The sequence below is a fragment of the Carcharhinus amblyrhynchos genome, chromosome 16, assembly GCF_965287045.1.
Source record: "Carcharhinus amblyrhynchos chromosome 16, sCarAmb.v2.hapA, whole genome shotgun sequence".
Taxonomy (NCBI): domain Eukaryota; kingdom Metazoa; phylum Chordata; class Chondrichthyes; order Carcharhiniformes; family Carcharhinidae; genus Carcharhinus; species Carcharhinus amblyrhynchos.
The window spans coordinates 21478948-21506086 of NC_137339.1; the positions used below are offsets into that span (position 1 = coordinate 21478948).

At 43.8% G+C, this 27139-nt stretch overlaps 1 protein-coding gene across 7 annotated transcripts in view; it reads right to left on the reverse strand.

Annotated features, from left to right (window-relative positions):
- dnmt3bb.1 (DNA (cytosine-5-)-methyltransferase 3 beta, duplicate b.1) overlaps positions 1–27139 on the reverse strand; it is a 245309-nt gene that overhangs the window by 85284 nt on the left and 132886 nt on the right. For all 7 annotated transcript variants that reach the window (XM_080204810.1, XM_080204812.1, XM_080204806.1 and 4 more), the window contains 5 exons: positions 21604–21762; positions 14533–14640; positions 5572–5713; positions 3923–4048; positions 3790–3834 (listed from right to left, as the gene is read on the reverse strand). In XM_080204810.1, coding sequence (XP_080060936.1) covers positions 3790–3834; positions 3923–4048; positions 5572–5713; positions 14533–14640; positions 21604–21762 — 580 coding nt within the window. The remainder of the gene's footprint in view (positions 1–3789; positions 3835–3922; positions 4049–5571; positions 5714–14532; positions 14641–21603; positions 21763–27139) is intronic.

Genomic DNA, 27139 nt, shown 5'->3' on the forward strand with positions numbered 1-27139 from the left:
ATGTTGTCTCTGCTTTTAAGACTAAAGAGTATTCATTTATTAATTCCCATTCTCCCTATGCATTGACGCTAAATGATGAAGTTGCTTCCACTTGGCGATATTTGAAATATCTATTAGACGGCAGCGTGAGCTGTCAGGGATGTCCAGTCATCCTGATGAAGCCCTCCAATTACCTGTGAGGATGTTATTTTAGCTCCTGAATGGTTGTTTAGTGTTGCTTGATGGAATCTCTCTGTGAGGTCACAGAACGCCAATCGATATGGAATTCATTGCATGACTGTGCGCTCAGTGGTTAGGACAGGATTTTCCAGCCCTGCAGTGGCAGTATCCGCTGTGGGGGAATACAGCAGATTAGCCAACCAGCCACTGACTTTCGGCGAGACCAGAAAATCCAGTGGTGGGTGAGGCAAGGAAACCTCAACGTGAGGGTTCACACCATGGCTAGCCCTATGCAAAATGGATAATAACAAGAACTGTAATGGTATGAAAGCAATGCTACAGCACACCTCCTAAGTACTCATCAGTATAATATGAAGGCACAAAGTTATCACTGACTGCTGTGTCAATTACAGGACTACATCTCTCCCAGATACCAAAGTGATGCAGAGCATAAATTTGGCAGGCTTCCGATGAATGCAGGATAATGTGTGTTTGTCAATAACCACACAATAGTCCTGCTGAGTCCTGATGCTAACATTACTCGCAGCTTTGCGTCCAGCTGTGACAGATCTCTGCATCCTGATGGCATATTGTGGCTCAGTATCAAGATGCGGCCTCTGTATTAATCATACATGAAAGTTGGCATTTGGAGAGATTGTGCTGTCTGGATATAGCACCGTCTTTAGATGGTCAAACGATAAACATTGACAGATGCTTTTTGTCTTTGAATCACTTTGTTAAGAATGGCTTGAGTGTATCTATGTGTGCAATTGTGTTTCTACTTCTTGAAGGCTGCCATGCCCACTGACTTAATTGTGCCACAGTTGAAAGGACTGTACTATGCATCATTGCTTCAGAAGGTGCACTAGTGGATTACGTAGCAGCCACAAGTTCAGTAAGCCACTGTGCCATCCAAGGATGACCTCATCATTAGATGTAATTGTGACTTCTGCTTCCTCTGTTCTCATTTTGAGATTGATAACCTTTCATTGGATGTTGGTGATGGTATTGAAGGTGTTGTTGTCTTCCCCGCGTTGAGTTGTGAAGAGGACTGCGCTCATATCAACTTGTCTTCACCTTATTCCTTAATCTTGCAGCTATGAGATTGTCACGGGCATGTCATCTGCATTGTGCTTAGGCAGTGACATCCTTATATTGCTTGTATGAATCCTCGCTCTCTTCAAATTCATCCCCTTCAATGTCCTCCTCAACTGAGGAGCAAACAACGATGTTCAGGATGTCCTTGGTGATGAGCACTGGCAAGCACCGCCTGATTGATCTGAAATGCATCTTTAAAAGGCCTTCTAGCTGAATGTGCAGCAGCATTGTATCTCTTCCCAGATTCACTCTTTGGACATGTTGGGTATCATTAACTATGTCTTCAGGGGGTACCCCATATCACTGAGGAGCCAATCATCTAAGTTCCTAGGGCCATCAAAGATCTATGGCACTGTGAGTGACTCAAGATTAAGAGTCTTGAGAGTTCCCTGGATCCATGGCACAAATATGCTTGATCTGTTTTCTCTGAGCACAGGTTGGCTGTACATCTAGAGAGTGCAATCATTTCCCATTAATGAATCTCAGAAGATGCTGCCCAGAAGTTCTCAACTTGTGTGCAGTTGACAGGACCCTGCATTTGCAGAAAGCCTGAGATCGCAACAAAGCCCACAGCCCTGACAGCCTAGCTAGCATGTAACGGGAGCTTTATTGAAAAGGGCATCAGTTATCTTCCTGATGCACTTGTGTTGTTGACTGCGAGATTCCACCAAGGTCCCCAGTGGAGCCCTGGAAAGACCTGCTGGCAAAAAAGTTGAGAGCTACCTTATGAGCAATGCCCTCCAAGTTGGCGCATGGTAAATGAAAAATATTAGCCACTACATCTCCATATATGAACTGTGTCTACTATAAACATTTGTCTGCACCAAACATCTTTGTGGATTTGGTCCCTCCCCGTCAGCATCGATGTCTTCCCGAAGCCTCAAAGGCTCTTGTTCCTCAGGGTGGCAGTCCTGTCTGAGCTGCGCCAAATGGCAAGAGGCTCTTTTCCTCACTTGCATTGCAGCTATTAAGAAAACAGCCTGAACTGATATAATTCAAGAATCAATGTTAGTTCGCATTTTGTCTTCCTCGATATACAACGTAGCTATGCACTCTCCAGCCCTTGACTTTCATCTCTCATACTAAGGCCATGCCCTGCAGGATGATATCATCCTGGAGGACAATAAATGTCTGATCTTTCTCATCAATCACAATGAGGGTGTTCATTAGGATCAAACGAGCCACGTCCTAAAAGCCACAGTCAATTTTGTGTTGTCCTCCAGTGGCCTTTACAATAACTATGGATACCCACTTCCTGCACTTTTGTCTTGCCTGCAAGGGTGATATCTTGAATGTCAAGGCAAAATTATTAGGAAGGTGGAGGCTTGCAGAGCCCATGGTCCCCCTCTTGGAGCCTGCATCCATTCTTACATGCCTCTTTAAGGATCCGATGGCAAGTAAGAACATATGCAGTGCAACATGTAAACTTAATGGATTGTCAGTTGATTGTGAACCATTAGAAAATGGGCCAAGTTCATTCAGTGTGCCTGAGACCTGCAAGTCCGACATTCAGCTGAGCCATGCTGTCCATGATTTAAGCAAGATTGTTGTAGAGTGCCCCAATCTTTCAGGAGCCTACGTTGCTGGCTCTGCCAACATGATATCGTGAGACCTTTCTTTTTTTGACTAAGTGTGAAGAGATATGGCAGGAAATGTGGCAGTGCAGCCAGCCTGCTATACTCAGTTTTCCTGCCTAAGTTGACATTTAGCAAAACAATTGGAAAATTTTCTACCCCTTGTCAGCACAGTGGTTAGCACTGCTGTCTCACAGAACCAGGGAGCTGGGTTTGATTCCAGCCTTGCATGACTGTCGATGTAGCCTTTGTACATTCTGCCCGTGTCTGTGCAGGTTTTCTCGGTGTGCTCTGTTTTCCTTCCAAGTCCAAAGATGTGCAGGTTAGGTGGATTGACCATGCTAAATTGCCCCTCCAATCCCAAAATGTGTAGGTTACATGGATTAGCCATCGTATATACACAGGTTTAGGGGGATAGGGTGGGCCTGGGCAAGATGCTCTTTTGTGGAGTCAGTGCAGACCCAATCGGCTGAATAACTTCCTTTTGCATTGTAGAGATTCTGTAATTATATGGTTGTGTTATGGGGTGACCCCATTGCAAGAGCTAAACCTGGTACTCTACAGATATGGCATTTCTATGCTAAGACTACAAAATCTGTGCCCGCAATTGAGTTTCACAAAGTTTTAATGAAGAAATTTGGATACTACATAAGTACTTTACTGAACTTAAACTCAAAACTAGTAGCGTACTTTCCAATAAAACAACGCAGAAATATACCAATTTAGCAGTTTTATCATATTGCTTGAGTTATTCTTGTGAGCTTTAATGCAGGAATATGTCAGTATTATATTTACCATTGCAATCAACTGTAAATGTTTAAAGGGTAGCACATTCGCATTATAATACTAATTGTGAAATCGCCAATCTACCAGTGTGGTACCCAAGCTGTCATTTGAATAAACTGGAAGAGTTGCACTTAAGAGTAGTCAAATGTATTAAAAGTAAAAAAAAAGTTACCTTCGATGCTTTTATTGCTACTGGTAACTTGAAAGAAAATTTTTTCTGCAGAAAAAAATGAAAAAAAACTATGAGATTTTTGACCCACTAATAATACACTCAGCAGTTTAACTTCATTGAAAACATTACTTACCTCTTCCCCGGTGTTCCTCTTCTGTTCCTTCTTTGCTTTTGTATAAGCTTGTTTTCTGCTTTTTTGTGGGAGGATAGTACTCAGGCACATAGACTTCTACGGGGTTTTCACCTGCAGTGTCATTTTCTATCCAACAGATGGAAGAATTGATGTGAAAGCAATATGCAAACATACATTGTACAAAACCAAGCTCAATGATTAACTGGTTGCTTTTTCTGTTACACAGAAAACAATGAGTAACTAAAATAAATTACATTGTAAAAATCTATATTACATTCATCATATGAATCCTAATTCATAATTTGAACCACTCCCTGATAGTGATTGCAATTTGTGATATAGAGGAATGTATTTTGAGATTTAGCATTCACAAGAGTTTGCTTAGCAGATCAAATAGTTGACTGCAGAAGTCATTACTCGATTGCAATTCCCAGTTTCTTAATGATTCAGAAAATCAGGAGGACCACAACCAACTTGCACACCAAATTGTTCAGAAATCCAATCTGTCTTCTTGTACTTACACAGGGTAGATACAATGTATTTTTTTGAATCTGGGGAATTATTCAGGAGGATGTAATTTTGTGGTCAGTTTTATCAGCTTTCAGGTGTTGTTGCTTTGCTCCAGGTCCTTGATGGTGATAAGTGTCACAACATTAGGTTAAAGTCCAACAGGTTTATTTGGAATCACGAGCTTTTGGAGTACTGTTCCTTCATCAGGAAACTCACCCTCCTCATCACTTCATCAGGACCAATCACACAGGTCTCAGAAATCATAACCCCATTTAATCACTTCTGAGGTGATGTCCACTTTGCTTCTCTCAGTTAGATACCATCTTAACAGTAGCCGCAACTTCTAGGGGCACTGCTGGGACAGGAACCCGACAGCAGTCCATTTGCTACCTGATTGCCACAGAATTCAGTCATGACTCCATGAGATAACTGAAGCATGGTTGCCCCCAGCTTTCAGGGCCAGTACCACCCTGCCAAAATACAGCCCAATGGACTGTCTTAAAAATAAAATATTCTGGCTGCTGAGTGTGAAGGGAGCATTGACCTAAATGATCTAGTGTTGTTAGTCAGCCGCACACTTATGAAATGAAAGGCTATTTGGTTCATGTAGCTCTTTATTGCTCCAAGGGATTCGGATAATTAAAATTCCATACTTGAGTCGCTTGAGATGGCTTGAGCTGTTCACTGACTCAAACTAAACCATTCACCTCAAGTTTCATAATTGCACTTCTGATCATGGCTACTTTTTAAATTTTACGTTTTCATCTTGGTTCAATTATTTTGAATAAATTGTGTGCTTTGGTTTTTAATCCAGCTCAGAGTCAAAAACAATAAGGACAATTTAATATGTATTCATTTCTTTCTTTTCATGGAAAAACTTAATTAAAGAAGAAAAACTTATCCCTTTTTTAAGTATAAAGTGGGCTACCTGTATTGACATAAAAGCAAAATACTGCGGATGGTGGAATCTGAAAAAACGCTGATGGAAGTCATCTAGGCTCAAAACGTTGGCTCTATTCTCTCCCCACAAAGGCTGTCAGACCTGCTGAGCTTTTCCAGCATTTTCTGTTCTGGTACCTGTGTTGACTACTGCTAAAATCATAATGAACCAGCAAACCTCTCTTTTTGTTGTTGATTACCTGTGTTTTGTTTGGGCTTAATTCCTTCATAACCTTTTGGTTGAAAACCACCAAATGCCCAGTCAAGCATTGGCTTAATTTGTTCTTCCAAGGTACCCCGGTCATTGGAGGGGAATGGTATTCCAGATCTGCTACTAGCAATCTGTAAGAGTTGATATTTTGTATTAGATTAGGACTAAGTCATCACACCTTGGAACTGTTTAGATTTATCTTAAGAGTATTGCAAATCTACAAAGTAGTGACAAAATACTTATTCTATTTTCTGCTGTCACTAATAAGTCCCGACCAAGACAGCAGCCACATTACAAAACTGACCTGCAATGCAATAACAATGGGATATAGATGCATTTCTCATACCCTTACTTTCCTCGGCAACATTTGTGAGCTTTCAATGTTGATTTAGCTAGTTTAAAAAGGACGACTGTCAATCCTTGCATTTGTTGACTACATCACTACATTATTGCTTATTGCTACCATCCTGGCTGCTATTAGTCTGAACTTCATCATCAGGCCAATTAAATACTTCTACTCAAAACTCTTATCTGTACCGCTCCTGTTTGTTGCACAGAAACAAAGCAAGACTAGTAATATATCTTCCTGACAGCCTTCAACTGGGTGGCATGGTGGCACAGTGATTAGCACTGCTGCCTCACAGCGCCAGGGACCTGGGTTCAATTCTGTCTGTGTGGAGTTTGTGTGTTCTCCTCATGTCCCTCGGTTTCCTCCGGGTGCTCCAGTTTCCTCCCACAGTCCAAAGATGTGCGGGTTAGGTGGATTGACGTGGTAAATTGCCCCCTTAGTGTCAGGTGGATTAGAAGGCTAAACACGTGGTGCTGCAGGGATAGGGCCTGGTTGGAATTGTTGTCAGTGCAGGCTTAATGGGCCAAATGGCCTCCCTCTGTACTGTAGGGAGTCAGTTCTATGAAATGTATATACAGGTCATTCCATAAGGTGTAAAATCTAAACATACTTCTTTTTCTTTCTTTTCCAGATTTTCCTAAACAATTACCACCAGGGTCTAGATAGCATGTTGATCACCATTTCTCAGACATTCAGCAATGTCACTCTTCCCCTGCTTGCTGGTGTAACTGCAAGATTAGCAGTAGACCACCGTAGTTTTCTTTAATCTGACACAATGAATTCTTAAATATTGAGAAAAATCTGAAAGGCTTATTCCTTCCATTTCTTGTGCAAGTTTAATTTCAATTTAGGCAGCAATAGAAAATAACAAATGTTAAAATCTTTACAAGGCACACTCTAAGCTTGCACAGTTGTTCTATATTATTGTATTTTTGGCAGCCAAACTACAGCCGCCTAATACAAACTGCAAAATAAACATAAACTCACATATTTAGAGCAAGAAATTGATTTATGTGGAAAGTCTGGATAGTCGAATTTCCACTTCAGCTGTAAACTCTCACTACTGACTCTCCAAAAGGAAAATCAAAGCCACATGTGGAACTTTAAAAGAATGCTAGCAGGCTCTTGCTGTAAATTTTCCTATAATCAGATTTTCATTTGAGCTACACTAGCAGAAACTTTGTATATAATATGAACTACGGTGAAAACTATCAAATGTACTCTGAAATGAAAACAGCAAACAGCCTTAAGTTTACAGCAGGTCAGTAAACATTGGGGGAAAGCAGTGACAGTCTATGGGAGCAATTCTCCTATCCCTCTGCGCTGATTTTGTAGTAAAAAGTCTGACAACACCAGGTTTTAGTCCAACCTATTTATTTGATAATATACTCACAAGCTTTCGGGGTTAGTCCCTTCGTCAGGTGAATGGAGAGTTCTGGCCTCAGACAGAGCATATAAAGCACAGACAGTTTAGAGATTAGTGCTTTATATGCTCTGTCTGAGGCCAGAACTCTCCATTCACCTGACGAAGGGACTAACCCCGAAAGCTTGTGAGTATATTATCAAATAAATAGGTTGGACTAAAACCTGGTGTTGTCAGACTTTTTACTGTGTTTACGCCAGTCCAACGCCGGCATACCCACATCATGACTGATTTTGTAGCCCAGCAGGCCGGGAGACCCAAGCGGAGGCCGCTTTACGGGCTCCCCACTGGGCACCACGGTCTTCTTGTGTCTGCCAGCACCGTATTTCCAACACCGTCAGCTCTGCAACAAAAATCGGCGCAGACCTGCCTATTGTATTCACAATCTAATTTGCATATAATTTAAATGCAATTAGCAGGCCCGGGACTGAAGTCTCTGGGTCTTCTAGCCTCTCTTGCCTTCGCACCCCCCCCCCCCCCCCGCCCCCCCCCACCTTCCCCCCACCCACCAACCAGGAGTGGTTCACTCCAGTGATAGCTCCACTTCAGTTATAGCTCACTATTTGTAGGGTGCTGGTGGCCTAATGCTGCTGGAGTGAAAGGGGAGGGGGGTGGCGGGGGCGGAAGGGTGTCCCTGAGCTTTGCCACCTTGGCAGTGCCAGCCTGGGCCGCAACATCCAATGCCCAGGGGGCATCTTGGCTCTGCCCACTGGGCAAAGGCAGTGCCAAGGGAGCAGGGTTTCTGGAGGGGGAGGGATCTGTGGGGTGGGGGGAGGGGAGTCCAGCTGCCACTCTGCACTTTGGGCTGAATGACACAGTGAGTGAAGAATGGTGGGGTGGCTGGGGCTGGGGCCCAGGCACGTCCTGGGGGCCAGTGATCGGGCTGGGGCAAGGTCGGAGAGCCAGCGATGTGGGAGTCACGGCGCTGGCCAGCAACTGGGAGGCTGGCAGACTAATATATAGTTACTGTGCTTATCAATGATACATAACTATGTACATATAAACAGGATACAATCCTGACTAGGTGCTATAATCAGCTGATTTCTACCAGACTCATCACTGCACTCGACTACTCCCATTTGACTATATTATGTGAATGGCACTGTTTCCCCAGTCCCACATTAACCCTTACAGTCCTGAACACCTTAATACTACATTGCCCATGATGTCAGTTTCCATATGTACACTGACAGTACCAGTTCCATCTCTTCTCCATCTCTCTTGCCCCCTCCATAATCTCTAGATTGCACGACTGGTCGTCTGACATCCAGTATTGGATGTGAAGTGATTTCCGTCAATTACATTTTGGCAAAACAGTGCCATTGTTCACGTTCCTATCACAAATTTCATTCCTTCACCACTAACACTATTCCCCTTCTTTGCAACCTTCTGAGGTTGACTATTGACTGCACCTAATCTTGATATTTTGTTTTGACCCAAAACACATTTACACCATTACTAAGAATGCCTACTTTCACCTCTGTAACATTGCTTGGACTTTACCTTGCCTTCGTTCACATGCCACTGAAACCCTCATCCATATCTTCATTACATCTAGTCTAAATTATTCCATTGCACTACTGGTGGTCAGTCACATGCTACTTTCTGCATATTGAGATCATTTAAATCTCTGCTGCCTCTGTCTTAAACTGCACCAAGCCCCACTCACCAAACATCCTCATACTCACTGATCTACAACGAACCCCGGTCAAGTAAAGCCTTGATTTAAAAATTCTCAGCCTTGTTTTCGAATTGCTTTGTAACCTTGAGCCTCCCTTTGTCAGTAATCTTCTTCATTTCTTGGGATGGCATGGTGGCATAGTGACACAGTTAGCACTGCAGCCTCACAACGTCAAGGACCTGACTTGGGTCACTGACTGTGTGGAGTCTGCACGTTCTTCCCTTGTCTGCATGGGTTTCCTCTGGGTGCTTCGGTTTCCTCCCACAGTCCAAAAGATGTGCTGGTTAAGAGCATTGGCCATGCTAAATTCTCCCTCAGTGTACCCGAACAGGCACTGGAGTGTGGCGATTGGGGGATTTTCATAGTAACTTCATTACAGTGCTAATGTAAGCCTACTTGTGACACTAATAAATAAACTTGAACCTTTAGTCTCTGGAGAGCTCACTCTGATTTTAATTGCTCTTTTATTGGCAGCCGTGCCTCAGCTGCCTAGTACTCAGCTCTACACCTCTCCAACTCTCTTCCCTGAAATCACTTCTTAAATCCTACTTTTTTGATCAAATCTGTGGTTCATATGGCCCACTATATCTTTAGGTGCTTGGTGTCAAATTGTGTTCTATGTCTGTGAAGCACGTTGACAGGTTTTATTACATTAACAACACAATATAGCTGTAAACTCTTGTTTTTATAATAGTTAGCTGGACATTAGCCCATTGGAGTTTGTGTGATTTTGCTATGCTTAAATTAGACGCTGCATTTTTCTACACGGGAATCTATGCTACACTTCAAAGTAAGTCTTTAGCAGTGAAAGGCTTAGGGACATGAAGGGTGGAATATAAAGGCAAGTTCTTCTCTTCACTATGTCTCCTTAATGTTCCAACTCTCAAAGGCTTCCAGAGCATTCAAATAATCTATTGATCTTATGGAGAAAGGGAACCATGATGATGTGACATACACATTTATAATTGGTCTCTTCTGCAGAGATTTGAGGTTAGTCTATCGACAAGCAGTCGTTATTTCATTTGAACAAAAACTGATAAGCAGGCTTTTATGTTGGGAAATGCATTTGCACATGATAAATTCTGATCTTTGCCAGACTGTTGAAAAGGATGACAGAGGCAAAGTGTCTCTTTAAAAGGAGGAAGTGAAAATTAACAGCCATTTAAATAAATCATTTCAATACAATTATTTTGTAAAATAAACTCTTTTAAGAATTAGGGATGCAGAACCTCTGAATTAACCCTTAACCTTTTTTACCAGCGCTTATTCCCAATTGAGCACCAACAGCAAGAAATTGTGCCCATAGTTACTGAATTTTTCCGATTTTCCGATCAGCATTGTCTTGCACACGGTACAGTGATGCAGCAGGACATAGGCAAGGAGAAGGTAAAAAGGAACGTAGTAGTAGTTGGGGATAGTGGGGTGAAGGGTATTGACACTGTCCTTTGTCACAATGACAAAGTCCACAGAAGGGTGTGTTGTCTGCCTGGTGCTCGGGTCCAGGATGTCACATCTGGGCTGCAGAGGAACCTGGAGTGGGAGGGTGAGAATCCGGTCGTTGTGGTACATGTGGGTGCCAACAACGTAGGCAAAATGCGAACTGAGGAGCTGGGGAGGGAGTATGAAAAGCTGGGAATGGAATTAAAAAGTAGAACCGACAAGGTGGTTATCTCTGGGCTACTGCCTGAACCGAGTGCAGACAGGCGTAGGGTTGACAGGATTAAGGAAGTGAATGGGTGGCTCAGGGATTGGTGTGGGAGAAATGGGTTTGAATTTATGGGGCATTGGCATCAGTATTGGGGTCGGAGGGACCTGTTCGGGCGGGATGGGGTTGGTCTGAACCGTGCTGGGACCAGAGTGTTGGCGAATCGTGTAAAGAGGACTGTAGACAGGGCTTTAAACTAATTAGGGGGGGGAGGGTGCGAGGGTAGGTGACATTAAGAGGCCTAAAGTTAAGGAGAGGGTACAGGTAAGGGTAGAGGCCGAGGATGTCCCAATAATAAAGGGAGTAGGGGGCGTGAGTATGGTTGGTGGCGTTCTGGCAAATAGGGTCCAGGTGAAGGCTGGGATGAAGGCTCTTTATCTGAATGCACGAAGCATTCGGAATAAAGTGGATGAGCTGGTGGCGCAGATCAGCACAAATGGATATGATCTGGTGGCCATTACAGAGACGTGGCTGCAAGGTGACAGGGACTGGGAGCTGAATGTCCAGGGGTATCAAGTGTTTAGGAAGGATAGGCGGGAGGAAAAAGGGGGGGGTGTAGCTCTGCTGATTAAGGATAGCATCAGGGTGGTAGCAAGGGATGATATTGGAGCCAAAGAGCAGAAAGTGGAATCGTTGTGGGTAGAGATTAGGAACAGCAAAGGGAGGAAGACGCTGGTGGGTGTCGTCTATAGGCCCCCGAATAATGATCTGGAGGTGGGGCGGGCTGTTAACGCGCAAATAAGTACGGCATGCAGGAATAGGACGGCCGTAATTATGGGGGATTTCAATCTGCATATTGATTGGTCGACCCATGTTGGACGCGGTGGGCTCGAGGAGGAGTTCTTGGAATGCTGCCGGGATAGTTTCCTTGAACAGTGTGTGTTGGAGCCGACGAGGGAGCGAGCTACCTTGGATCTGGTGCTATGTAATGAGACGGGTAGAATCAGGGACCTTGCGGTGAAGGATCCTCTTGGGGAGAGTGATCATTGTATGGTGGAGTTTCTGGTGCAGATGGAGGAGGACAAAGTGGGTTCCCGGACACGTGTCCTTTGTTTGAACAGAGGGGAGTATGGTAGGATGAGAGAGGAATTGGCGAATGTGGACTGGGGGAGCGCGTTGGAAGGTAGGTCTGCTGAGGAGCAGTGGAGGATTTTTAAGGAGATCTTTCTTGGTGCTCAGCAGAAATTTATTCCGATGGTCAAAAAGGACCATAGGAGGAGAGGTAATAAGCTGTGGATAACAAAGGGGGTGAAGGAAAGTGTTAAAAGCGGAGGCGTTTAGAGTAGCTAAGAGTAGTGGGCGAGAAGAGGATTGGGAGAGGTTTAAATGTCAACAAAGATTGACAAAGAAATTGATAAAGAAGGGTAGGAGAAACTATGAAGCTGGGCTAGCGCTTAATATAAAAAAGGATAGCAAGAGTTTTTATAAGTATGTAAAAAGGGAGAGGCTGGCTAGGGTGAACGTTGGACCCTTAGAGGATGAGAAAGGGGACTTAGTGGTAGGGGATGGGGAAATGGCTGAGATCTTGAATAACTTTTTTGTTTTGGTCTTCACGGAGGAGGACATGAATAATTTGCCGGGTGTTAGAGATGGAAAAGTGGTAGGACTGGAGGGTCTCGATGACATTACTGTTACTAGAGAAGCGGTGCTCGACAGACTGGAAGGGCTGATTGTGGACAAGTCCCCAGGACCGGATGGAATGCATCCGAGGGTTCTGAAAGAAATGGCGGAGGTGATAGTGGATGCCTTGGTGGTTATTTTCCAGACGTCGCTGGATTCCGGGGAAGTGCCGGAAGATTGGAAAATGGCTAATGTTACGCCGTTGTTTAAGAAGGGTGGCAGGCAAAAGGCGGGGAATTATAGGCCGGTTAGTTTAACGTCTGTTGTAGGTAAAATGTTAGAATCTGTCATCAAGGAGGAAATAGCGAGGCATCTTGAGGGGAATTGCTTGATAGAGCAGACGCAGCACGGTTTCGTTAAGGGGAAGTCATGTCTGACAAATTTACTGGAGTTCTATGAGGATGTGTCTAGGGCGGTGGATAGAGGAGAGCCGGTGGATGTGGTCTTTCTTGATTTTCAGAAGGCGTTTGACAAGGTACCTCACAAGAGGTTATTGCAGAAGGTAAGGGGGCATGGAGTTAGGGGTAGGGTGTTAGCGTGGATAGAGGATTGGTTGTCAAGTAGGAGGCAGAGAGTGGGGGTCAATGGGTGCTATTCGGATTGGCGGTTGGTGACTAGTGGAGTGCCTCAGGGGTCGGTGCTTGGGCCTCAGCTATTTACCATTTATATAGATGATCTGGAGGAGGGAACCGAGTGTATGGTGTCGAAATTTGCTGATGACACCAAGATTGGTGGAACGGCAAATTGCGCGGAGGGTGTGGAGAGTCTGCAGAAGGATCTAGATAGGCTGGGCGAATGGGCCAGGAACTGGCAAATGGAATTTAATGTTGGCAAGTGCGAGGTGGTCCACTTTGGTAGGAATAATGGTAGGAAGGATTATTACTTACGTGGAGAAAAACTGCAGCAGGCGACGGTGCAGAGGGACCTCGGGGTCCTTGTGCATGAGTCGCAAAAACCCAGCTTGCAGGTGCAGCAGGTGGTCAGGAAGGCAAATGGAATGCTGGCCTTCATAGCGAGGGGGATTGAATATAAAAGTAGGGAGGTCTTGCTGCGGCTATATAGGGCATTGATGAGGCCGCAGCTGGAGTACTGTGTGCAGTTTTGGTCGCCGCACTTACGCAAGGATATTTTGGCCTTGGAGGGAGTGCAGAGGAGGTTTACTAGGCTGATGCCGGAGTTGAGGGGGTTGAGCTATGAGGAGAGGCTGAATAAACTAGGCTTGTACTCGTTAGAGTTTAGAAGAACGAGGGGAGATCTCATTGAGACGTATAAGATGATGAATGGGATGGATAGGATAGAGGTGGAGAGACTCTTCCCGCTCAGAAAGGACAGTAGGACTAGGGGGCACAGCCTTAAGATAAAGGGGGGGTGGTTTAGAACGGAGTTGAGGAAGAACTTCTTCACTCAAAGGGTGGTGAATCTCTGGAATTCTTTGTCCGTTGAAGTGGTGGAGGCTACCTCGCTAAATGTTTTTAAGACGCGGGTTGATGGGTTTTTGATAAGAGAGGGGATTAAGGGTTATGGGGAGAGGGTGGGAATGTGGAACTGAGCCACGACAGATCAGCCATGATCTTATTGAATGGCGGGGCAGGCTCGAAGGGCCAGATGGCCTACTCCTGCTCCTATTTCTTATGTTCTTATGTTAAGATTCTGCTCCACATTAGGGTCAGTCAATTGGGGAAATCAAACCAACTACTTAGGGAAGAAAAGGATTTCAGAATTAGACCGAGTGACTTCAAATCCAAAAATTGTTGTCCTCACTTTAACTATCCAAGACCACAAAAAACTACAAAGAGCCTTGAACGAAGCCCAGTCCATCACTCAAACCAGCCTCTCACCCTGTCTACACTTCCTGCTGCCTGGGAAAAGCAGCCAGCACGCCAGACATACTCTCTTCCACCTTCTTCCATCAGGAAAAAGATACAAAAGTCTGAGGACAGCACCAACCAACTCAAGAACAACTTTTCCCTGCTGCCATCAGATTTTGGAATGACCTACTCTGCATTAAGTTGATCTTTCTCTATACCACAGCTTTGACTGTAGCACTACATTCTGCACGCTCGCCTTTCTTTCTCTATGAACGGTATATTTTATCTGTATAGCGCGGAAGAAACAATACTTTTCACTGTATACCAATACAAGTTACATAATAAATCAAATCAAATCAATTACCTCCAAAGCCTGGAACACAGCCCTTTTGTAAGAGATCAACTTGTTAAATGCCGAGCTGTGGAAATACTGACCAATAGCAGTTAAAGGCACAAGTTTGTCGGCAGAAACCTTGAAAACAAGAAAATATGAAAATGTTAATAACTCAACCATTCAGAAAAAGTCTATACCTGCAAGTTTTTAGGACAGCCCTACATTTTTAGCCCATAATCCAAGTGCAAATGTCATCCGTTTTGGAATAGTGCCTTCCAAAACAAGATCTTGCATCCAACAAATACTGCCAAATAGGGGTGACATTCCACTGACTCCGGTGAGCTGCAGATAGGTGTGAATGATGATCCCACCCAAATTGATGAGAGGGAGTTAATAGCAGAGTGCATTATGGCTGTAAAAGTGCATCAGCATCACTTAACCCAACTGCCAGCTAAAATATTGCGATGGATTTGATGGAGGTATTTAAAATCTTGAAAGGCTCAGATAGAGCAAATGAAGAGAAACCATTTCCAATGACCAAAGGATCAATCACTAACTGGACGGCACAGATTCAAAGTGCTTGGTAAGAGAACCAGAGGCACCACGTGAAAAATACTTTTTAAGCAATGATGGTTAGGGTTTAGAATACACTGCCTGGTAAGACGGTGGACACCAATTCAATAGTAACCTTCAACATTGAATCGGACAAATCATTGAAGGAGAAATAAATTTCAGGGTTATAGGCAAAGAGCAGGGCAGTAGGACTAATTAGGTTGTTCTTAGAAAGAGCCTGCACTGACTCAATCAGTTGAAAGGCCACTTTCTGCGCTCCACTGCTCTATGAATCCATAAGCACTAAATTCAGTAGCCTTAAGAATAAGTAGCTAGATTGCAATACAAAATTAACCTGTTCCAGTTAACTGCAAAACAAACAGAAAACCAGCTTCATGCTACCAACTATTTTAAATGATTTCACATCCAGTTACGACTATCTGTGCTTTTGGGGGGCTGGACCGCTGAGTAGGGGCAAGTATTGCAACTGGCTAACACATTGAAAGCTAGCTGGCAATGCCTTCGAAATGGCGGAATTGGAGTGGGGAGAAGAGGGTTTGGGCACATTCTGGCTGGAGTATCTGCTGGCATTTACGCAAGAAATTAATAAAAGCACAATACTGTGGATGCTGGAAATCTGAAATAACAAGATAATTCTGGAAAATCCCAGCATGTCTGGCAGCATCTGTGGAGAGAAAAACGTTTCCAGTCTAATAGAGACAAGAATCTGACACAAAGAACTGAATCTGACTTTTAAAACACTGAACAATGGCATAATGTGGGAGAGTGTGGGCTTCAAAGTTTTCAAATGCTGTACTGGAGACTTGATGGAGGAGATGCAGTCGTAGGATCAGAATGCTCTTCAGATAGATGCATAGAAGGCAATGGGAGCAGATAGCCATGTATGCAAATGTCCGCAAGCAAGTCCCAAGGACTTTAGGATGTAATCCCACAAGAATTTCAATAACCTTACACCAGTTGTCAAGGTCATTGAATGAATCTCCAAATGCCTTATGTTATCATGTACATAGAAGCTTCTCACACTGCTCAATTGATCACACCACTGTCACTCACTTTGCAACTATTTATATCAGGTTTCATATCTAAAATCCATATTCTGTGCTATACCCTTACACATTGGCACTGCTGCAAGCCTCATACCAACTTGCACATACTGTCAACTGTTCAGCCACATCAGCCAAACACAAAACTCACTAACACACTTCTCTCTCTCTCTCTTGCAGTTGGAAGGGAAACATAACTGGAGACAGCAGAACCTAATAATAGGCTCACCTGCAAATCCTGACCTTCTTGGAGGAACAATGGTGACCATTATTTATTGGGACGCCCATTGCTGAGACTATAGTCAATGAAGTGTCTGAAGCCATCAAAGGTGATGCTGTCCCCATTCTTAATGTTGCTTTATATCAGCTTTCTCTCATCTTGCATACATTTCTGAGTTACAAACTGCAGATAGTATAAGAATGCACCTGTTACTCATCCTCAGTCAGCACCGCAACCTTACGCATGTGCTTTTCCTCTCTCAGTCACTCAAAGTGCAACCTGGCCAGGTTGCACTGGAGGAACAACAAAAAGGATGATAACGAAGCACCATTTGTCAATTTCACACTTTCAACCACCAGCTCAGATACTCATACCCACATAGAGGATAGAATAGAGGTGGAGTGAGACAAATTGCCTGCAGACAGGACTAATCAAGACAGCAGGGGGCGGAAAGCAAGGATAATAATGCGAGAGCAAACACAAGCCCATCAGGAGGCTAGGGCACCTACAGGTTCTACTACAGAAATTCAGGTGAGGACTTATAGAGTCATATAGGTTTACAGCATGAAACAAGCCCTTTGGCCCAGCTTGTCCATGCTGCCCTTTTTTTTAAAACCCCTAAGCTAGTCCCAATTGCTCACATTTGGCCCATATCCTTCTATACCCATCTTACCCATTTTTAACTATAATTGTCTAAATGCTTTTTAAAAGACAAAATTGTACCCGTCTTTACTACTACCCCTGGCAGCTTGTTCCAGATGCTCACCACCCTCTGTGTGAAAAAATTGCTCCTCTGGACCCGTTTGTATCTCTCCCCTCTCATCTTAAACCTATGCCCTCTAGTTTTACACTCCCCTACCTTTGGGAAAAGATATTGACTGTCTAGCTGATCTAGTCCTTCATTATCTTATAGAACTCTATAAGATCACTCCTCAGCCTTCTACTCTCCAGAGAAAAAAGTCCCAGTCTATCCAGCCTCTCCTTATAACTCAAACCATCAAGTCCCAGTAGCATCCTAGTAAATCTTTTCTGCACTCTTTCTAGCTTAATAATATCCTTTCTATAATAGGGTGACCAGAACTGTACACAGTATTCCAAGTGTGGCCTTATCAATGTCTTGTACAACCTCCAAGACGTCTCAAGTCATATATTCAATGTTCTGGTCAATGAAACAAACATGCTGAATGCCTTCTTCACCACTTTGTCCACCTGTGACTCCACTTTCAAAGAGTTATGAACCTGTATCTCTAAATCTTTTTGTTCTGTAACTCTCCCCAACGCCCTATCATTAACTGAGTAAATCCTGCCCTGGTTCGATCGACCAAAATGCATCACTTCGCATTTATCTAAATTAAACTCCACCTGCCTTTCGACGCTTACTGGCACGTTTGATCAAGATCCCATTGCAAACTGAGATAACCTTCTTCACTGTCCACTATGCCACCAATCTTGGCGTCATCTGAAAACTTACTAACCATGCCTCCTGTAGGACCACGCCTCCCATGCCCTTTGATGGGGTTGCCTTCATTCTCCCACCCCACAGCACTTATTTTTTAGCATGGCGGGCTGTGAGATTTAAGTGGGGCACCCAGCCTCTCCCCATTGGAGTGAAAGGGAACCATCAGGGGCCTCCCAGAGGGTCAGGTAGCAGGGGTGGAGGGGGTGCTCCCTGGGCACTGGCACCTTGGCAGTGCCAGTCTAAACTCCCACTGAAAAAATCAGAGGGATTTACTCCAGTTTTCAAGCAAATTTGACACTTGGAATTTTTTTGGGAGAATCGCCCCCACCTATTTGTGTGCACAACTAAGGTCTTGGTGTATCAGAAAGTCTGCAATCAATGTCAAGATGAAGGCAGGGTCCAGAATCAACTTAGAAAAGACTTTGAACAGAGCATGAAGCTCATTATTTCCAACATAGAATCAGTGGCCAGCTCCATCATCACTTTATGTATGACCACACAGCTTTCACCGTATGCATGCTGCATACATCAGTTTTAATTGCAAGCCATTTAATCAACCCTTCAACCTAGTCTCCATTCTCTGATTTGCCATAATTAAAGCAAATCACTGTGGATGCTGGAATCTGAAACCAAAAGAGAAAATGCTGGAAAATCTCAGCATGTCTGGCAGACTCAAAATGCTGTAAGAAGTCTCACAACACCAAGTCCAACAAGTATATTTGATAGTAAACCCACAAGCTTTCGGAACGCTGTTTTTTCGTCAGGTGAGTGGAGAGTTGTGATCAGAGAAGGGCATAGAAAGGCACACACAGTTTACAGAATACTGATCAGCTAATTTGCTATTCAAGTCTTAAAGGTGCAGACAATGTGAGTGAAGATCGCATTAAGCATAGATTAAACAGATGTTGAGGGGAATTGCTTGATAGAGCAGACGCAGCATGGTTTCGTTAAGGGGAAGCTGTGTCTGACAAATTTATTGGAGTTCTATGAGGATGTGTCTAGGGCGGTGGATAGAGGAGAGCCGGTGGATGTGGTCTTTCTTGATTTTCAGAAGGCGTTTGACAAGGTACCTCACAAGAGGTTATTGCAGAAGGTAAGGGGGCATGGAGTTGGGGGTAGGGTGTTAGCGTGGGTAGAGGATTGGTTGTCAAATAGGAGGCAGAGAGTGGGGGTTAATGGGTGCTATTCGGATTGGCGGTTGGTGACTAGTGGAGTGCCCCAGGGGTCGGTGCTGGGGCCTCAGCTATTTACCATTTATACAGATGATCTGGAGGAGGGAACCGAGTGTATGGTGTCGAAATTTGCTGATGACACCAAGATTGGTGGAACGGTAAATTGCGTGGAGGGTGTGGAGAGTCTGCAGAAGGATCTAGATAGGCTGGGCGAATGGGCCAGGAACTGGCAAATGGAATTTAATGTTGGCAAGTGCGAGGTGGTCCACTTTGGTAGGAATAATGGTAGGAAGGACTATTACTTACGTGGCGAAAAACTGCAGCAGGCGACGGTGCAGAGGGACCTCGGGGTCCTTGTGCATGAGTCGCAAAAACCCAGCCTGCAGGTGCAGCAGGTGGTCAGGAAGGCAAATGGGATGCTGGCCGTCATAGCGAGGGGGATTGAATATAAAAGTAGGGAGGTCTTGCTGCAGCTGTATAGGGCATTGGTAAGGCCGCAGCTGGAGTACTGTGTGCAGTTTTGGTCGCCGCACTTACGCAAGGATATTTTGGCCTTGGAGGGAGTGCAGAGGAGGTTTACTAGGCTGATACCGAAGTTGAGGGGGTTGAGCTATGAGGAGGGGCTGAATAAACTAGGCTTGTACTCGTTAGAGTTTAGAAGAATGAGGGGAGATCTCATTGAGACATATAAGATGATGAATGGGATGGATAGGATAGAGGTGGAGAGACTCTTCCCGCTCAGAAAGGACAGTGGGACTAGGGGGCACAGCCTTAAGATAAAGGGGGGGTGGTTTAGAACGGAGTTGAGGAGGAACTTCTTCGCTCAAAGGGTGGTGAATCTCTGGAATTCTCTGCCCACTGAAGTGGTGGAAGCTGCCTCGCTAAATATTTTTAAGACGCGGGTTGATGGGTTTTTGATAAGCGAGGGGATTAAGGGTTATGGGGAGAGGGCGGGAATGTGGAACTGAGCCACGACAGATCAGCCATGATCTTATTGAATGGCGGGGCAGGCTCGAAGGGCTAGATGGCCTACTCCTGCTCCTATTTCTTATGTTCTTATGTGTATTGTCTCCAGACAGGACAGTAAGTGAGATGTTGCAAGTTCAGGCAAGTCATGGGGGTTACAGATAGTTTGACATGAACCCGAGATCCCAGTTGAGGCCATCCTCATGTGTGCAGAACTTGGCTGTCAGTCTCTGCTTAGCGACTCTGCGCTGTCGTGTGTCATGAAGGCCGCCTTGGAAAACGTTTACCCGAAGATCAGAAGCCGAATGCCCGTGACTGCTGAAATGTTCGCCAACAGGAAGGGAACAGTCTTGCCTAGCGATTGTCAAAATGCTGCCATACCTGCTTTGGAGCTTTGACAAAGAGTAACCTGGACTTGAAACGTCAACCCTTTTCTCTCCTACAGATGCTGCCAGGCCTGCTGAGATTTTCCAGCATTTTCTCTTTCGGTGTCTGATTTGCCATGGTAGCTCAAATGAGAAGACCAACGTACCCATCAGATAATACATGATTGCAACTTGAAAATATATCACTGTTCCTTCATTGTTATTCGATCAAAATCCTGAACTCCTTACACAGCAGCACAATGGAAGTATTTTTAACATGGACCACAGTGGTTAAGGAGACAGTGCATTATCACCTTCTCAAGGGCAATTAGGGAAGGGCAATAAATACTAGCCTTGCCAATGACACCCACATTACATGAATGAATGAAGAAAAATGATATACTACTTTTTAAAGATCAGAGTATGACATACATAGCTGGCTAAAATTGAGCTCTGTACAATATCCCTCAAAAACCACAAGATTTAGTCATAGTAAAATGGCAAAGCTGAGGTCAACTGGAGGTTAAACATATCGTAAGATCAATCAGAAGGTAATTAGGCAGTTCCCAAGATGAGTAAGACAAAGGCAAGAGTTGATGAGTTCTTTTTAAAATAGCTTTGACATTTTGACATGATGTATAGAGTATGACAGATGCATGCCAGATGCAAGAGTTTGCCTAACTAGCTACTAAAACAATTCTTATCGCCTACAAATTTTACTCCTGAGAAGTCTACTTTTCACTTGTTGAGCTCAACCATATAGTCAGTCATGTGTGAATTTGGTGAGGAATTTATATTCAAAATTGGAATAGTTAATATGTTAAATATATTCTATGATCTGTGTTAGCAATTAATAATTTTCAGTCACTGCATTGCTCATAAAATGGGACTAATTCTTCAAAAATGTACTCTATGCTTGATTCAAAAAACAATCGAAAGCAACATGAATAAAATTTATTTATAATGACCAAAATCATTTGAAAGTGTGATGAACTGTCCCAAGGCAACAAAGTTCAAATAAATCAAGGACATTCAGGTAGACCATTCACTTGGCAAAATTCACATATGTACATGTAATATTCCCACATTTATCATTTCATACAGGCATTAACTTCTTTTTCTTTAGCATGTTAACATTTGCATAAAAATACCACACACAAGAACTATTACAATTGTTTTAACTATTTGTATGTGAACTTCACCAAACTCAGAAATTCTACTGTATGATGTTTGGGAAAATAATGTAAACATGTTAAATTATTCTGAAATTTTCCTTCACCTTTATTTTTTATTTTGCACTTACCTCTGAGAACTTGCCATCTCCAAACCACTGAAGCCATCTCATTCCTGATGCAGCTTGCCTTCTGCCAGGTGTACGCCAGGAAACTACTATTGCTGGCCACCACGAGAATCCCTTGATCTTCCCCCAGACAAGCTCTCCAATGCCATAACCTTTGCCATCCTGAAGACAGAATTTGTTTTTATTTTTAATCTAATTATTAGCCCACTAGATATTCCAATAATTTTCTAGAATTAACCAATTACACAGAAGCGTTTAAAATAATAAACAGATTGCTTTCACATGTTTGATAAGGAGGGACAGGCTGTCCATAAAGCTGAGAATTAAAGATTTTGCTGGATCTTCCACTTGTAATGAGGTTGGCACGGTGGCACAGTGATTAGCACTGCTGCCTCACTGCGCCAGGACCCAGGTTTGATTCCAGGCTTGGGTCACAGTGTGTATAGAGTTTGCAAGTTCTCCCCGTATCAGCGTGGGTTTCCCCCGGGTACTCCGGTTTCCTCCCACAATCTGAAAGACATGCTGATTAGGTGCACTGACCCAAACAGGTGCTGGAGTGTGGCAGTTAGGGGAATTTCACAGTAACTTCATTGCAGTGTTAATGTAAGCCTTACTTGTGACTAATAAATAAACTTTATTTTTACTTTACTTTAATGATTATTGCACTGGATTCCACTTTGCATTGCCCACAGATTGGAATCTAATGTAGGCATCCTGGGTCTTGCCTGCCAGCTAGGGAGCTGGTGAAAGCTCTGCATTATCTCTTTTCAGGAAGGCATGCCTCATTAAATGCCAATCAGGTAACAACAGTGCTGCCCCTGGATTAAGGACTGCTGAGAGCTGTCAGCTAATAAGAGAGCAATAGCTCTGCATTGCTCAGCAGCGTGTCACCCAGGAGGATGCTGCTAGTTATGTACACTGAGGGACTTCAGCCACACCTAAATAATGGCTGGAGAGGGATGGGGGTCATAGGAAAGCACGTTAGAAGCAAGGGTAGAGGGCTCGTTCTCAGCAGGTTTTCACCCTTCCCAATGCAAGTCCCTCAAGCAGGCACTTAGTGCCTTTGAATGAGGGAGTATTTAGGAGCTCGCAAGCAACCCCTGCAGAGTATGTTTTTTGGACTTCCCACATGGCGTGCTCCTCCTCGTCACTCGGGGTGGCGGAATGGAGCCCTTGTCCATATCCACAAGCTTTCCCACCATGGACTTAATCGAAGAGGCAGGAAGATGGCAGAGTCCCCCATCTACCACCCACCACATCGATAAAATGCCCCCTGCCACCAAACCCAACAACGGAAGAGTATTAAATTCTTCACCCTCATACACAATGAAGGCATTAAATACAGGTAAATCACAACCTGTAAGGCAGAAAACAGCCGATTCAGTTGGCAATTTTTGGCACATACTGGGTTTCCTTTTAAAGTGCTCCCAAACACAAATTTCTAACCTCTTGTCTGGCTGAAGATCAAGTACATTAAGCAAGGGAGTTCAACTATCACCAGAACCAGACGAGTTTCACATGTCATTATGCCATTAACTGTGCCAACAGCAGCAGCATACTTAATTGGCAATGAAGAAAGGAGCTGCCTCCACAGGCTCAGAGCAGCTCGAAAGCAAGAAAAAAAAACAAATGCTGGAAAGACTCAGCAGATCAGACAACATTTGTAAAGGAAGAAAGAGAGTTACCCTTCAGATTGAGGGTATTTCATCAGAACTTGGAAAAGTTAGATATATAACAGGCTTTAAACAAGTACAGATGCTGAGTATATGGGAAGAGAGAAAAGAACAAAAGAGGGATGGCACAGTGGTTAGCACTGCTATCTCATAGCACCAGGGTCCCGGGTTCAATCCTGACCTAGGACGACTGTCTGTGTAGAGTTTGCACGTTCTCCCCGTGTCTGCGAGGGTTTCTTCCACGTGCTCTGGTTTTCTCCCACAGTCCAAAGATGTGCAGGTTAGATTGATTGGCTCTGCTAAATTGCCCTTTAGTGTCAGGACATTAGTGGGTAAAATATTAAGGGTTATGGGGATAAGGCCTAAGTGGGATTGTTGTCAGTGCCGGCTCGATGAGCTGAATGGCCTCTTTCTGCACTGTAGGAATTCTATGATTCTATTTCATAAGAAGATCTGTGATGGGGTGGAAGGCAGACAAGATTAAATAACTAAAAGACTGATGCTGCAAGGCTAAGGAGGTGATAATGGGGCAGTAAAGAAACAAATGATGGGATTAGAGGAGGTACAAACAGGAGTGGCAGAATCATCACCAATAGTTTCCTTCAGAAAAATGGGGGTAGCCATCATGATCTCAAATTGTTGAACTCAGTATTGAGTTCAGAAAATTGTAAAGGTGTCTAATTGAAAAATGAGTTGCTGTTTCTGGATCTTAATTTGAGATTCACTGGAAGTGTCAGATGCTGAGAATAGAAAAGTTAGGATGAGAGTGATACAAGAAATTAAATAAAAGGTAACCAAAATCTTGAGGTCACATTTACATACTGAATGGGGTGTTCAGCAGAGCAGTCAGCCAATCTGTACTTTGTCTCCCCAGTGCATCATCAACAACAAATACAAAGAAATACCAAGAAAATCACAGCTTCATTTGGAAGGAGTGTTTGATATCCTGAACAATGGGAAGGAGCTTAAATGGCAGGAGTTGCAACTCACACATGTGTAAGAAAGAGCCACTAGAAAGGAAAAAGGAGTTGGTGACAACTGAGAAGTGGACCAGGGCATGTGGAGGGAATGGTCACTTGGAAATTCAGAAAAGATGCATGGAGAACAATGTTACATCTATCTTTTTTATTCCCCCGAAGCACAGGCAAATTCTTTAAATGTGCAGTCCCTTTAGATTTTTTTGCATGGTTGCGAATGTGCGGTGATTTAAAGCGACCAACTTGTGCACGACCTACGCAAGAATTTTTGGGATGATGTGACACCACACAGCTTCGAGTAAACATTGGTGGGGAAGATGTGTATGGGCATGGAGGCAATTGAAAGGCTTGTGCTGCCAGCTGTAAGAACATCCGCAGCCAGTTCCACCATAAAACTACTACTTGCCAGAGGCAGTCCAGGCTGACTCTACCCTCAATTCTTCTGTCTTTGCCCCCTTCAAACTGAACAAAAAGATCTTATGCAAAATTACCAGGTTATTGCTCAAGATGGCCAAACATGTGACCGATGATAATTGAATCTGACCAGCATTTTTATCTACTTTCAGCGAGATGAACAGCTGCTGAAGGGAATTCACTACACTACTATATTTCACACAGGGATAACTGATGGGTCCATATGGGCATCCTACCTTCCATGCTTTCAATTTGGCTGTGTTGGCAGGATTTGCTATGAAGCATTACTAAGATTTCACTGAGACAACTGTTCTACAGTTCACTTGTGACCCATATATTTGTCATGCTAAGCACTTGGAAGACTGGAAGATTTTGCAACAGCTTTGAAGGAACAAATAGTGAAGCCAGTCCAAAGGCACACAATCAATGTTCCCTCTAACCTGTGTGTCCATGCATCAACTTGGAGGTTCCCACGCAAGTCAAGTATAAGTTGGCCCCTCTGAAGTTACCATGTATGTGCAACTGCTCAAAATATTTAAAGATTTGTACACGTAAATAAATAGGCTGCCAAAAACATTTCAATGTGCCAACTCCACTTGGAGCAGGTAAACATTACATTTCCTAAGCACCTTTTTCAGGTTTGCCTTTCTCAGTCTTCACTACTTTCAGAAAAAAGAATTCTAAACTCTTAATGATCCTCAGAGAAAAAAAATTCTCCTCACCTTTGTATTAAAAGGATCTCTTGTTTTTAACTTTGTCCTGAATTCTACTTTTCCTGACAAGAGGAAACATCCGGCTAGTGTCCACCCTATCAAGTCCCCTCAGAATCTTAAATGTTTCAGTAAGCTTACCTCTCACTATTCTGAACTCCAAAGCGTATAGGCTTAGCCTATTCAATCTTTCTTCATAGGTTAAGTCCTTCACCCCAGGAATGAGTTATGTGAATGTGAACCTTCCCTGAAGTGCTCCTAAAGCCATTATATCCTTTTTCAAGTAGACCAGACCTGAACTTCTGACAAAGGGTCATTCAAAGTTGAAATGTTGGCTCCATTCTCTCTCCACAAATGCTGTCAGACCTGCTGAGATTTTCCAGCATTTTCTGTTCAGTTGCCTGAATTTTATTGGCGGGGGGGGGGAAGGAGGAGGAAAGAGAGAGAGCGAGGTGGTGGTGGTGGTGTGCAATCAGCAGGGGGGTGGGGGGTGGTGGTGGTGGTGTGCAATCAGCAGCACTGGAAGCGGATGAGAAATCGACTCCTGTATGCAATCAGCTCCAGACAATAATTTCACACTGGCTGGCCAATTAACTGCTGGTCAGCATGAAACAGGCGCTGAGACAAGCTCAGCGCTGCCAGTGGGGACAGGAACAGAATGGACCCCAGGACATAGGGTTTAAGTGGAGCCCCCTGTTGACTGACAATTGTAGTTCAACAGCCTCAGGGAGCTGCTTTGATTTTCCAGACATCAGATTACCTTTCTTAGTTCTTGTGCTCTCCATCATGTCTGCAATATATCATCTAAAGTTCAAGTTTAAAATTTATTTATTTATTAGTGTCACAAGTAGGCTTACATTAGCACTGCAATGAAGTTAGTGGGAAAAATCCCCTAGCCACCACACTCCGGTGCTTGTTCGGGTACACAGAGGTAGAATTTAGCACAGCCAATGTATCTAACCATCGCATCCTTAAGACTGTGGGAGGAAACCAGAGCACCCAGAGGAAGCCCATACGGACACAAGGAGAATGTGCAGACTCTGCACAGACAGTGACCCAAGCCGGGAATCAAACCTGGGTCCCTGGCACTTTGAGGCAGCAGTGCTAACCACTGTGCCACTGTGCTGCCCAACAGCATCTGGAGACCGTGCCAGACGGTTCCCTTATTAATTTACTGCCTTCCATTTCCAGCATTGCTTCTCTCTCTTCTGAACCTATGCTCAGGTTCTCAGCCCCTTGACAAGCTAGTTTAAACACTCCCTTATTGCATTAGCAAACTTCCCTGTCACAATATTGTTCCTGGCTTTGTTGAGATGTAGCCTGTTGGGTTTGTGCAGGCTCATCCCCCCCCAGAAATGATTCCAATGCCCTGAGAAACAAAGCTCTCCTTCCTTCAACATCTCTCCAACCATGCGTTCATCTACACTAATCATCTATTTCTGTACTCACCAGTGCATGGGAACAGGAGTGAAACAGAGATTACTACTACCTTTGAGGTCCTACTCTTTCACTTCTTTCCTAGCTCAGCCACTGAGTGACATCCTTGAGCCTCACACAGGTGGTAACATACCATCCTAGAGTCATGCATGCAGCTGCAGAAAAGCCTGTCTGTTCCTATCAGAAGGAAATTAATAGGCGATATAATATTGCATATCACAGTAAAATTAACATTATTACTAAATCTATTATTTAAACAACTTAGGATTTTCACAATCAAATGCAAATATAGATGTCAATTTAATCACATATGCCATATTGTAAAAAA